This window comes from Stomoxys calcitrans, chromosome 4, assembly GCF_963082655.1.
Source record: "Stomoxys calcitrans chromosome 4, idStoCalc2.1, whole genome shotgun sequence".
Classification (NCBI taxonomy): Eukaryota; Metazoa; Arthropoda; class Insecta; order Diptera; family Muscidae; genus Stomoxys; species Stomoxys calcitrans.
The window spans coordinates 22,209,037-22,220,741 of NC_081555.1; the positions used below are offsets into that span (position 1 = coordinate 22,209,037).

Consider the following 11,705-nt stretch of genomic DNA (forward strand, 5'->3'; position numbering starts at 1 on the left):
TTCGATGGAATTTTGCATACATACTAGGACGTAAAAAAGCACTTCGTGCCAAATTTGGTAACGGTCGGACCAAACTTGTGACCTCTACAGCCTTAATAGGTCAAATCGGATGAAAGTTATATCTGGGAGCTATATTTTACTCTGAACCGATTTCGATGGAATTTTGCATACATACTAGGACGTCGAAAAAAATTTGGTAACGATCGGATCAAAATTGTGGCTTCTACAGCTTTAAAAGGGCATATCGGATGAAAGATATACATGGGAGCAATATCTAAATCTGGACCAATTTCAATTCATGAAATTTTGTACACATATTGGGACGTAAAAAAAAACACTTTGTGCCAAATTTTGTAAGGATCGGACCAAAATTGTGTCTTCTACAGCTATAAAAGGTCACACCGGATGAAAGATATATATGGGAGCTATATTTAAAACTGAACCGATTTTTTTCAAATAGGTTCCAAACCGAAAAAGAGAATTTTGTGAAAATCGAACAACAAATGCGACCTATACCTTGATTACAATAATACATGGACAGACAGACGTACATAGCTAAACCGAATCAGGAAGTGATTCTAAGCCGATCCGTATACTTATTGATGGCTCTAGCTCTTCTCCTTCTTAGCGTTGCAAACAAATGCAAAAATCTATAATACCTTGTACCACAGTAGTGGTGTAGGGTATAAAAATAAAATCATATACACCCTCCATCATGGATCGCATTTGTCAAGTTCTTTGAATGACTTTTTCAAATACATATGAGCTATATCAAGTTATTAACCGATATGGACCGTACTTGCCATGGCTGTTAAGAATCATAGACACCTTTACTTTACTGTAATTGGCTATGACAGAATATTTGTTCCACTAGCCGAACGTAGAATAGCGTTCCAAGCGCCTCCATCTTTTGCGCTTATTCTGAAATCGAGGTGTCTCCCACAACTTGATCCTTCCATCGGGCGTGTTTGCCTTCAAAAGACTTCTTTGGTGGAGCTTCTTCATCTATTCTGACATCATGACCTAGCCAACGCAACCGTTGTATTTTGATGTGTGTAACTATGCTATCGTCGTCATACAGTTCATACAGCTCGTGGTTCATACGTCGCCTATATTCCCCGTTAACGCAAACTGGTCCATATATTTTACGAAGAATCTTTCTCTCAAATACTCCAAGCACTCCCTCATCTGCTCTGTACCTATGCTTCAGAACTATATAACAGCACGGGTAGTAGCAGAGTCTTGTATAGTGTAGTCTTCGTCTGTCGAGAGGTGGCCTTGTTTCTAAACTTGCCAGTATTATTCATCGCTTAATCTCAAAACTGGTGTCATTCATCATAGACACCACCTCCAAAATTTAAGGCAAATCGAGTAATAATTGCGCACTCCAGAGGCTCAAATAGTCGAACTGGGAGATCGGTTTATGTGACAGGTTATCAACTGATTTAGATCATATGCAAAACTGGATGTCATCACATTGGATTAGAATTGCGCCCTCTAGAAGCCTAAGAAGTCTAAGCGGGAGATCGGGTTATATGGCGGCTATATTAGGATATGGACTAATTTACACCAAACTTAAAAGAGTTTTAGGGAGTCAAAGTAAAACACTTGATGCAAAATTTCGACCAAATCGGCTAAGAATTGCGCTCTCCAGAAGCTCAAGATGTCAAAACCCAAGATAGGTTTATATGACAGCTTTATCAGTTTATCAACCAATTAGGCCACACATGAAACAGTTGTTGGAAGTTATAGTTCAGCCAAATCGGATAAGAATTGCACTCTCTAGAAGCTAAAAAAGTCAAGACCCAAGATCGGTTTATGTGGCAGCAACATCAAAACATGGGGCCGATTTGGCCCATTTACTATCCCAACCAACCTAATCTAACCCACATGCCACAGTGCAACACCTCTTTGGAGAGAAGGTTTACATGACATAGTACCTCACAAATGTTGCCAACATCAGGAGGGGTAAACCACCGGTGAAATTTTTTTCTGATGGTCTCGCCAGGGTGCTTTTGACAAACGGACAGACGGGCGGACATGGCTATTAGCAACAAACACAAAAGGGCGAAAAGCAAATGAGTTTTGCAAAAGATTTTTGGGTTTGTTGCTAACAGCATTGCTGGATAAGCTACATTTGAACAAGAGTAGTAAGTTTTTACCTGGCCCATATTACGCTTGTGGCGCAAGAAGTCTCTTAGAGCTCTGTTCAAATTCAGATGGTGGTGGGTTCCCAAGATTCGACCAGGCCAAACTTGGCATGTTTTTACGAAGCGGATAACTTTTGGTAGCATATGGCAATCGGTACAAAAAAAAATTTTAATTACTCGAAGAATGTTGTAATTTATCCAATATTTATAAAACCAAGACAATGCTCCAACCAATTTTTTTATGAATCGTTCAAAATTCTCTTTTAGGAAGTTTGCCAAAAATTCCGATTATTACTTCAACTCAAGAACTAATATCTAAAGCGAAAAAAAAAACATGTTGAAACACCTACCTCCTTCAGACTATTGCCGGCTCTGTGTAAAAAGCTGCAATGATTACCAGCTCAGCCTCTATGATGAGGCAGGTCAAGCTAACTCGAATCATGATCTTGTGGGCAAATATTTTACCAACGCAGTGAGTCTCCTCTCTGATACACCCAATGAATGAATGATGACATCCAAATAAATCTTCAATGCTTTCAGATGTTGAATATGGAATGGCAGAAACGACTTCAATACATCTGTGAGACATGTTGGCAGCATATATGGGAGTTTCATCAATTCCAGCAGTCAGTTATAGAGGCACAAAAGGGCCTACATCTGTTTAAAGAAGCGGCAAAAGGAGTTGTGAAAGTTGAGATAAACCCAGAATTGAATATAAATCAGCAAGAAGTACAAAAGGAGTTGCATAATGCCAAGAGACTAAACACTAGCACTGAAAATTTAATTGAATCTACGCCCCTTACCTTTGATATAAAGTCTGAGGAACCTTTGGATATCAACAGTGATTATGATGTTGGAATGTTCTCTCATGACACTCAGTTAAGGGATGAAGAAGTGTCCTTGAATGCTATTGAATCCAATAAGGATTATAGCTCCAGTGATGACACGCCCTTATCATCTTACAGGCAGGCCAACCTTTTCTCTTCAAAAAGTAAATTTGCTTCAACCAAAAGGTCAGTGCAGGTGTTTGATGAGCTGGTAGCTTTGTGGCGTTCCCCCTTGGAATGTGAAATTTGTCGTCAGCTATTGCCCAGCTATTCCCAGATGAAAGAACATTTTAGCAAACAGCATGCTTCAGAAAGTTGTTACCTTATGTGTTGCCAATTGAGGCTGGAAACTCGTTACGATATTGAAAACCACATTCACTATCATAATGCTCCGCAACAGCTAAAATGCGAAGCCTGTTGCAAGGCCTACCGTTTGGAGGAACATTTGAGAGTTCACAAACGGAAAGTCCATACCAGCAAGGGAGGAGTTGGAAATGCTGAAGACAGCGAAAAGTTGCAAGGAAAATATCGTTGTGGCAAATGTTCGAAGGACTTTGCAACAAAATCTCTTTTAAAGAGACACAATCGTAATGTCCACAAACCCAAGATTTTGGAATGTAACTTTTGCCAAAAAACTTTTACGCGTTTAGATGTACTGCGTGTGCATGTCGCTACCCACACTGGGGACAAAGCGCATGCCTGCTCCTTTTGCCCCGAGACATTTACCTGCCGAGCTTATTACTGCCGGCATATGAGAAAATATCATCTAGAGGAATGGAATAAGATACGAAATGGAGTGGCCCCAAAAGAGACTCTGGACAGGTATCGGCGAGAAACTCGAGGAGAGTGTAAGGTTTATGTTTGCTTTAATTGTTCCATGGAGTATGACGAAAAGCATTCTATGTTAAATCATCTGAAGAGATGTCAAAGATATAATGGACCAATAGAGCTTAAAAGGGGATATCGGCTAGAAACTCGCGAAGAGAGTATGATCTATATTTGCATTTATTGTTCCAAGGAGTATGAAAGCCGGTATTCCATGTACACTCATCTCAAGCAATGTCAAGGAGACGATGGACAAATAGAGCCTACAAAAGGGTATCGGGAAGAAACTCGGGGAGAGAGTAGGATGTACGTTTGCATTTATTGTTCCAAGGAGTATATAGAGCGGCAATCCATGATCAATCATATCAGGGGATGTCAAAGAAACGATGGGCCAATAGAGTCTAAAAGGGGATATCGGCGAGAAACTCGGGGAGAGAGTACTGTCTATGTTTGCATTTACTGTTCCAAGGAGTATGAAAAGCAGCAATCAATGCACAATCATATCAGGTACTGTCAAATAGACGATAGATCAATAGAGTCTAAATGGGGGTATCGGCGAGAAATTCGGGGGGAGAATATGATCTATATTTGCATTAATTGTTCCAAGGAGTATGAGAAGCGGCAATCCATGCACAGTCATGTCAGGTATTGTCAAGGTGATGATAGACCAATAGATCCCAAGAGAGGTTGTCGGCTTGAAACTCGAGGTGACAGCTTGGTCTACATTTGCAATTACTGTTCCAAGGAGTATGAAAAGCGACAATCCATTCGCAGTCATCTCCACCGATGTCATAGAGAAGTTGGATCTTTAGCGAAGCGCACTTCAATAAATGCTGAACCCCCAGTACCAGCTGAAATATCACTAAACACCGGGATAACAGCGCCGAAGACAAATGAAGAAAGCAACACAACACCAGATGGTGATATTTTAAATGAGCTGTATAAAAAAGGAGTAGTAGAAGATGATTCACTGATGACCCTTAAAGAGGAAAAAGAGTTGAAAGATGAAAAAGCAAAATGGACTAAAGAAAAGACCGAACAATTTTCAGCTTATACAAAGGCCTTGGTAAATGAGGAAAATGATAAAGATGAAATGCCTCCAGAAGTTAAAGTTACTACGTGGGAAAGTGAATAACTCATATAATCCGAGGACAAACTTATTGAACTATGAGCAGAGGCTTAAGAACTTAGTTGGAGTACTAAAGAAAATAAAGCAACAAAAAATTTCATCATTTTAACAAGCTAACATTTTTCCACCCAAAACCTTAAAAACCCTTACAATTAACTTATATTTTCTCAATATAAAATCAGGTGTTTTGGATATACTATCATAAATTTTCTCTAAATTAAATTAATTTATGCTTTTATCGCTTGACTAAATAATAAAAAAAAAATATGAAAAAAAAAATTTATGAAGATTTTTGAATTGAAACAAAGTAAGAGTGTGAAGATAAAATTGGTTTAGCCGAGACATGAACCAGGAATGGATAAAATTGAATAGACAATTTTAAAGTGATATATCTGGGGGAAGTTTCGGCGGATTTTGAAAAAATTGATATCTAAAGAAAGCTGAAAGCGAGAAGAATGCGTTACATTTGTACAGCTGTGAATAGACATACAATTTTTGCAGAAAAATCAGTCGTTTTTTAGCCATTTATAGAAAGAAAAAAATTATTTAAATCAAAAAAAAAAATATTTAAATGGATTGTTTGTCGAGTTCTTTTCCCGGTTTCTCTTTTAAGGCCAACAAAGTATAATTCTTCTAAAATTTCTATAAAAAAATTTATTTAAAATGGCAGATATTTGGTGCATAGAGTACACATATTCCCCCATTTTCGGAAATGTGATTCCGGTTTGAACTAGAAGTCTTCTCTTGTTATTTGGCTACAATTTAGTAGTTGCACATTTCGTCTTGTTGTTAAACTTAATCTATTGTTATATCTATATACCCAAGGCCCTGCTCCAATCAATCTTTTATGAATCCTTCAATATTTTCTTTTAGGAAGTTTGCCCAAAATACAGATTACGTTATAACTTCAACTTAAGAGTTAATATCTAAAGTGAAAGACATGTTGAAACACCTGCCTCCCGCAGACTATTGCCGGCTCTGTGTAAAATGCTGCAATGATTACCAGCGCAGTCTCTATGATGAGGCAGGTCAAGCTAATGCTGATCATGAGCTTGTGGGCAAATATTTTACTAACGAAGTGAGTCTACTCTTTGATACACCCCATGAATGAATGATGACTTCCAAATAAATCTTCAATGCTTTCAGATGTTGAATATGGAATGGGAGCGACGTCTTCAATACATCTGTGAGAAATGTTGGCAGCATGTATGGGAGTTTCATCAATTCCAGCAGTCAGTTATAGAGGCACAGAGAGGCCCGCATCTGCATAAAGAAGCGTCAAATGAAGTTGGAGAAGTTAAGATAAAGTCAGAAGTGAACGTAAACCAGCGAAAAGTTCAACTGGAAATGCATAGTGGCAAGGGATTAAGTATTAGCACTGAAGATTTAATGAAATCTACACCTTTGACCTTTAAAATAAAAACTGAAGAACCTTTGGATCTCAACAGTGATTATGACGGGTTCTCGTCTCATGGCTGTCAGCTAAGGGATGATGAAGAAGTTGGGGAAGTTAAGATAAAGTCAGAAGTGAACATAAATCAGCAGGAAGTACAACCGGAGTTGCACATTTGTAAGGGATTAAGCACAAGTAGTGAAGATTTAATGAAATCTACAGCCCTTAGTTTTGATATAAAAACTGAAGAGCCTTTGGATCTCAACAGTGATTATGATGGAATGTCTTCTCAAGGCCTGGAGCAGTTAGCGACAGATGAAGAAGTTTCTCTGATGGATACATCATTGATCAATGACATTGAGTCCAATGAAGATTATAGCTCGAATGATGACATATCCTTATCATCTTCCAGGCAGAGCAAATTCGCAACAGAAAGGTCTGTAGAGGTGTTTGATGAGTTGGTAGCTTTGTGGCGTTCCTCCTTGTCATGTGAAATTTGCCACCAGCTAGTGGCCAGCTATTCACAATTGAAAGAACATTTTAGCAAAAACCATGCTTCAGAAAATTGTTACCTTATGTGCTGCCAATTGAGGCTGGAAACTCATTACGATATTGAAAACCACATTCATTATCATAATGCCCCACAGCAGCTAAAATGTGAGGCCTGTTGTAAGGCCTACCGTTTGGAGGAAGATTTAAGGGTTCACAAACGGAAAGTGCACACCAGCATGGGAAAGGCTGAAGACAGCGAAAAGTTGCAAGGAAAATATCGTTGCTGCAAGTGTTCGAAAGATTTTGCAACGAAAAGGAATTTAGTTAGACACAATTGTGACGTCCATAAACCCAAGATTTTTGAATGTAACTTGTGCCAAAAATCCTTTATGCATCCGCATACACTGCGCGAGCATTTAGCTGCCCACACAGGGAACAAAACGCATGCCTGCTCCGTTTGCCCCGAGGCATTTACCCGCCGAGCTTATTTGTGCCGTCATATGAGAAAACATCATATCCAGGAATGGAAGAAGCTACAAAATGAATCGGGCCAAAAAGTGACTCTGGATGGGTATCGGCGAGAAATTCGAGGAGAGTGTGTGGTTTATGTTTGCCGTTATTGTTCCATGGAGTATGACAATAGGCATTCTATGTCCAATCATCTTAGGCAATGTCAAAAATATGATCGACCAATAGATCCTAGAAAGGGGTTTCGGCGAGAAACTCGGGGAGAGAGTAAGGTCTTTGTGTGCAATTATTGTTCCAAGGAGTATGAAAAGCGGCAATCCATACACGGTCATATCAGGAGATGTCAAAGAGATAAAGGATCAATAGAGTCTAAAAGGGGGTTTCGGCGAGAAACTCGAGGAGAGAGTACTGTCTATGTTTGCAGTTTGTGTTCTAAGGAGTGTCGTTTTCGGAAATCCATGCACAATCATCTCAAGCAATGTCAAGAAGAACATGGACAAATAGAGCCTAAAAGGGGGTACCGGCTTGAATTTCGGGGAGAGTGTAAGGTGTACGTTTGCAATTACTGCTCTAAGGAGTATGAAAAGCGTCAAGCCATGCTTACTCATAACAGATACTGTCAAGGAGACGATAAACCAATAGAGCCTATAAGGGGTTGTCGGCTTGAAGCTCGGGGAGAGATTATGGTCTACATTTGTATATACTGTTCCCAGGAGTATGAAAAGCGACAATCCATGCGCAGTCATATCCACCGAATTCATAGAGACAAAAGACCAACAGAGCCCAAAATGGGTTATCGGCTTGAAACTCGGGGAGAAAGTAAGGTCTACATTTGTATTTATTGTTCCAAGGAGTATAAAAAACGGCAATCCATGCGCACTCATCTCTTGCGACACCATGGAGACGATGAATCTTTAGCGGTGCAAACCTCAATAAATTCTGAACCCCCAGTGCCAGCAGAGCAGCAGCAAAAATCTCTTTACACCAGCATAACAGTGCCGAAGACAACTGATGAAGACAACACAACACCAGATGGTGATATTTTAAATGTGCTGGGCAAAAAAGGACTTGTGGAAAAGTATGCATTGATGACACCCATAGAAGGGAAAGAGTTGAACGATGAATATGCAACTGGGACTAAAGTAAAGACCGAACAATTTTCAACTAATACAAAAACTTTGGTAAAAGAGGAAATGGATGCACATGAAATGCCAACGGAATTTGAAGAGGTTAACTGTAAAATAGAAGAATTTATAAACTGCGAGCAGCAGGAATATTGAAGGAACAAAACAGCAAAATATTTGATGGTTTTAAAAAGTCAAAATATTTTTACCCAAAAACCTCAATATTAATTTTACCATAATATTTTTTCAAGTTTTGTTTTAAAAATGCGTTTTACGCCATAAAGTCAGGTAATTCTGTTTAACTAAGGTTAAGTCCTCCAAACAGCTGTTTTCTCACTATAAAATCAGCTGTTTTTGAAATATTTAGATAGATAAAGCTATTTAAACAGCTGTTTTCCTACTATAGAATCAGCTGATTGTTATGTATAATTAATTAAAAACGTGCTAAGTTCGGCCGGGCCGAATCGTGGGACTCCATCACCATGGATTCGGCTAAAATTTTATGCAAACTAAGTTTAGTTGAAGGCCATAATTTTATTCTACATACCAAACTTCTGTGAAACTAGCAAAAGTTAAAGCTTCTAGGAACCGTACAAGGATAATGGAGAGACCGGTTTACATGGGAGCTATATTAGGTTACAGACTGGTATGGATCGCACTGTGCTAAGTTCTGTCCAAATCGGTCTATAACCTGATGTAGCTCCCATATAAACAAATCTCCCGATTTGAATTCCTGAACGCCTGGAAGACACTATTTTTGTCCTATTAGGCTAAAATTTTGCACATAATGTTTTGCCATAGCTGCCAAGTACGGTCCAAATCGGTATATAACCTGATGTAGCTCTCATATAAACCGATCTCCCGATTTGACTTCTTGAGCTCCTGAAGTCCACAATTTTTGTACGATTTAGCTTCTTGAGCACTTACAAGCCGCAATTTTTTCCGATTTGGCCCAAAGTTTGCATGCGGTGTTCTGTTACAACTTCCAACAACTGTGGATTGCACTTGGCACAGTTGTTGGAAGTTGTAACAGAACACCGCATGCAAACTTTGGGCCAAATCGGAAAAAATTGCGGCTTGTAAGTGCTCAAGAAGACAAATCGGGGGATCGGTTAATATGGTAGCCATATCAAGTTATAGACCGATTTGGACCGTACTTGGCACAGTTGTTAGAAGTCATAACAGAACACCATGTGCAAATTTTTGGCTAAATCGTACAAAAATTGTGGACTTCAGGAGCTCAAGAAGTCAAATCGGGAGATCGGTTTGTATGGGAGCTACATCAGATTATAAGGTTATAAAAAAACAAATACTTGAATCGAAAGTACTGTTCCTATAATTAAATGTTTGGAAATTATTTCATGCAAATGTTGACTGTAACTAAGCCTCAAATGGTCCATCCGCTTAGTCCAAAGTTGGCATACTCTTTCCAACTTTTCGGCCGATATATCACGAATACATGCTTCAATGCTGTCATCATATGCGTCAGCTGAAGCGGAATTGTCTGTATAGACATGAGCTTTAACATAGCCTTACAAAAAAAAATAGTGTAAAGGCGTTAAATCGCACGATTTAGGCGGTCAATTGACCCAAACATGTCCGAAAGTACAATAAAATGTTCACCGAACTCGCCTCTCCATAAATCCATTATTACGCGTGCTGTGTGGCATGTGGCACCGTCTTGTTGAAACCACATATCATGCAAGTCAAGCTCTTGCATTTTGGGCAAAAAAGTTAGATATCAGTTACGTAACGATTCGTATCACCTTTGAAGAAGTACGGTCCAATGATGCCACAAGCCTATAAACCGCACCAAACTATGACTTTTTCTGGATGCATTGGTAGCTCTTGCAATGCTTCTGGCAGATCTTCACTACAAAATCGTCTATTCTGCTTATTTACATACCCATTGAGCCAAAAATGAGCTATGTCGCTAAAGAAGAAGAAGCCTGTGGAGGTGGGAATAAAAGTCAGCTGCTTTTATAGTGGGAAAACAGCTGTTTGGTTGACGTACACTTAGTGAAACAGAATTACCTGGACTTTATAGCGTAAAACAAATTTTTTAAACAAAACTTTTTAAAAAATTATGTTAAAAACCTGTTTTTTGAGTAATTGAAGTACACTGAAAAAATGTTTGTCCTAATATCAAAGATTCGAACCGAGGATTAGCAAACTTTATATAAAGATGATAAATTTTGCAACTTTTTCAAGGGATCTTTGCGTCTTGTTATTAAAGAAAAAAATCTAAAATGAAGGTCAAAATATCCTTGAAGGTTAGGGCAATAATAGACCTTGGGACAAGACAACACAAAATAGATTTGCAAATAGGAGCTTAACTTTTTTAGTTTAAGTTGCTAAGATTAATTTTTTTTTTTTAAATAATAATAATTGGTTAGTCATCTATGAAGTAAAATAAGAAACAACCAGTGAGGAACATTTGAAATGGATGGTCGTGTCCATTAGCAAATATTAAATTAAATTTTAAGTTAGCAACTTTATTTCAAAGTTTTGGTTCTTTGGCTCGTTGTCATTGCTAAAATCCTGCGAATGAGGAAAAATCTTAAATTTTGGGACAACTTTTTTTTCAGTGTAACTATGACAGTTGTGTTTGCAGAAAATTACTTTGATTGTTGACTTAGAGTTGGTACTTACCATTAACATTATGATGCATAAGCACCGTTGAGCTCGCTTTGACATTCAGTCCATTTTTCTCTCTACTTGTGAATACTCACTTTTATGTCACCCTATATTTTAAGTAAAATAGTTTTGATTTTTTTAATTTACATTATTCCTATGCACTTTTCCTTATATCACTAAAATAAATAAAAAAATAAATAAAATAATAAAAAAAAAATAAAAAAAAAATATTAATTAGCATTTTTGGATTATAAGTAGGGAGCGGAAATATATACACTTTTTCTTTATAGGTCGATTTTGACAAAAATTTGCATTTAAGCATAATTCGGTGTAAGAAAACGATTTTTGAGTAAATACAATATATGATATATGCATTTTTTGTGGCAAAAAGCAGTGAGCAAGCAAGCAACTGGCCATGAACATTCCACTAAGGAACAGGGGCAAAATTCTCATTTTTATAGCCGAGTCCGAACGCAGTGCGACACCTCTTTGGAGAGAAGTTTTACGTGGCATAGTACCTCACAAATGTTGCCAACGTTAGGAGGGAAAAACCACTGCTGGAAAATTTTTTTCTGATGGTCTCGCCAGGATTCGAACCCTGGCGTTCAGCGTCATAGGCGTACAATTTCGTTCTAATGGTCTCGCCAGGATTCGAACCCA

General features: G+C 38.3%; 2 protein-coding genes across 2 annotated transcripts in view; both read left to right on the plus strand.

Moving 5' to 3' along the window:
* LOC106084690 (uncharacterized) overlaps positions 1 to 5,112 on the plus strand; it is a 163,123-nt gene extending 158,011 nt beyond the window's left edge. Inside the window, exons 11-12 of the mRNA XM_059367061.1 lie at positions 2,472 to 2,622; positions 2,691 to 5,112. Coding sequence (XP_059223044.1) covers positions 2,472 to 2,622; positions 2,691 to 4,937 — 2,398 coding nt within the window. The 3' untranslated portion in view covers positions 4,938 to 5,112. The remainder of the gene's footprint in view (positions 1 to 2,471; positions 2,623 to 2,690) is intronic.
* A 408-nt stretch (positions 5,113 to 5,520) lies between these two features.
* LOC106084742 (zinc finger protein 26) lies at positions 5,521 to 8,759 on the plus strand. Its single transcript, XM_013248647.2, has 2 exons — positions 5,521 to 6,009; positions 6,078 to 8,759. Exons 1-2 carry the CDS (start codon positions 5,872 to 5,874, stop codon positions 8,562 to 8,564), a joined length of 2,625 nt encoding a protein of 874 aa, XP_013104101.2. The 5' UTR covers positions 5,521 to 5,871; the 3' UTR covers positions 8,565 to 8,759.
* The last annotated feature ends 2,946 nt before the right edge of the window (positions 8,760 to 11,705 follow it).

What these genes read in the sequence shown, in the direction of transcription:
- LOC106084742 (XM_013248647.2), top strand. Translation starts at nt 5,872, where the DNA reads ATGTTGAAACACCTGCCTCCCGCAGACTATTGCCGGCTCTGTGTAAAA. An exon ending in GCAAATATTTTACTAACGAA is followed by an intron (nt 6,010 to 6,077) that starts GTGAGTCTACTC and finishes CAATGCTTTCAG; the next exon opens with ATGTTGAATATGGAATGGGA.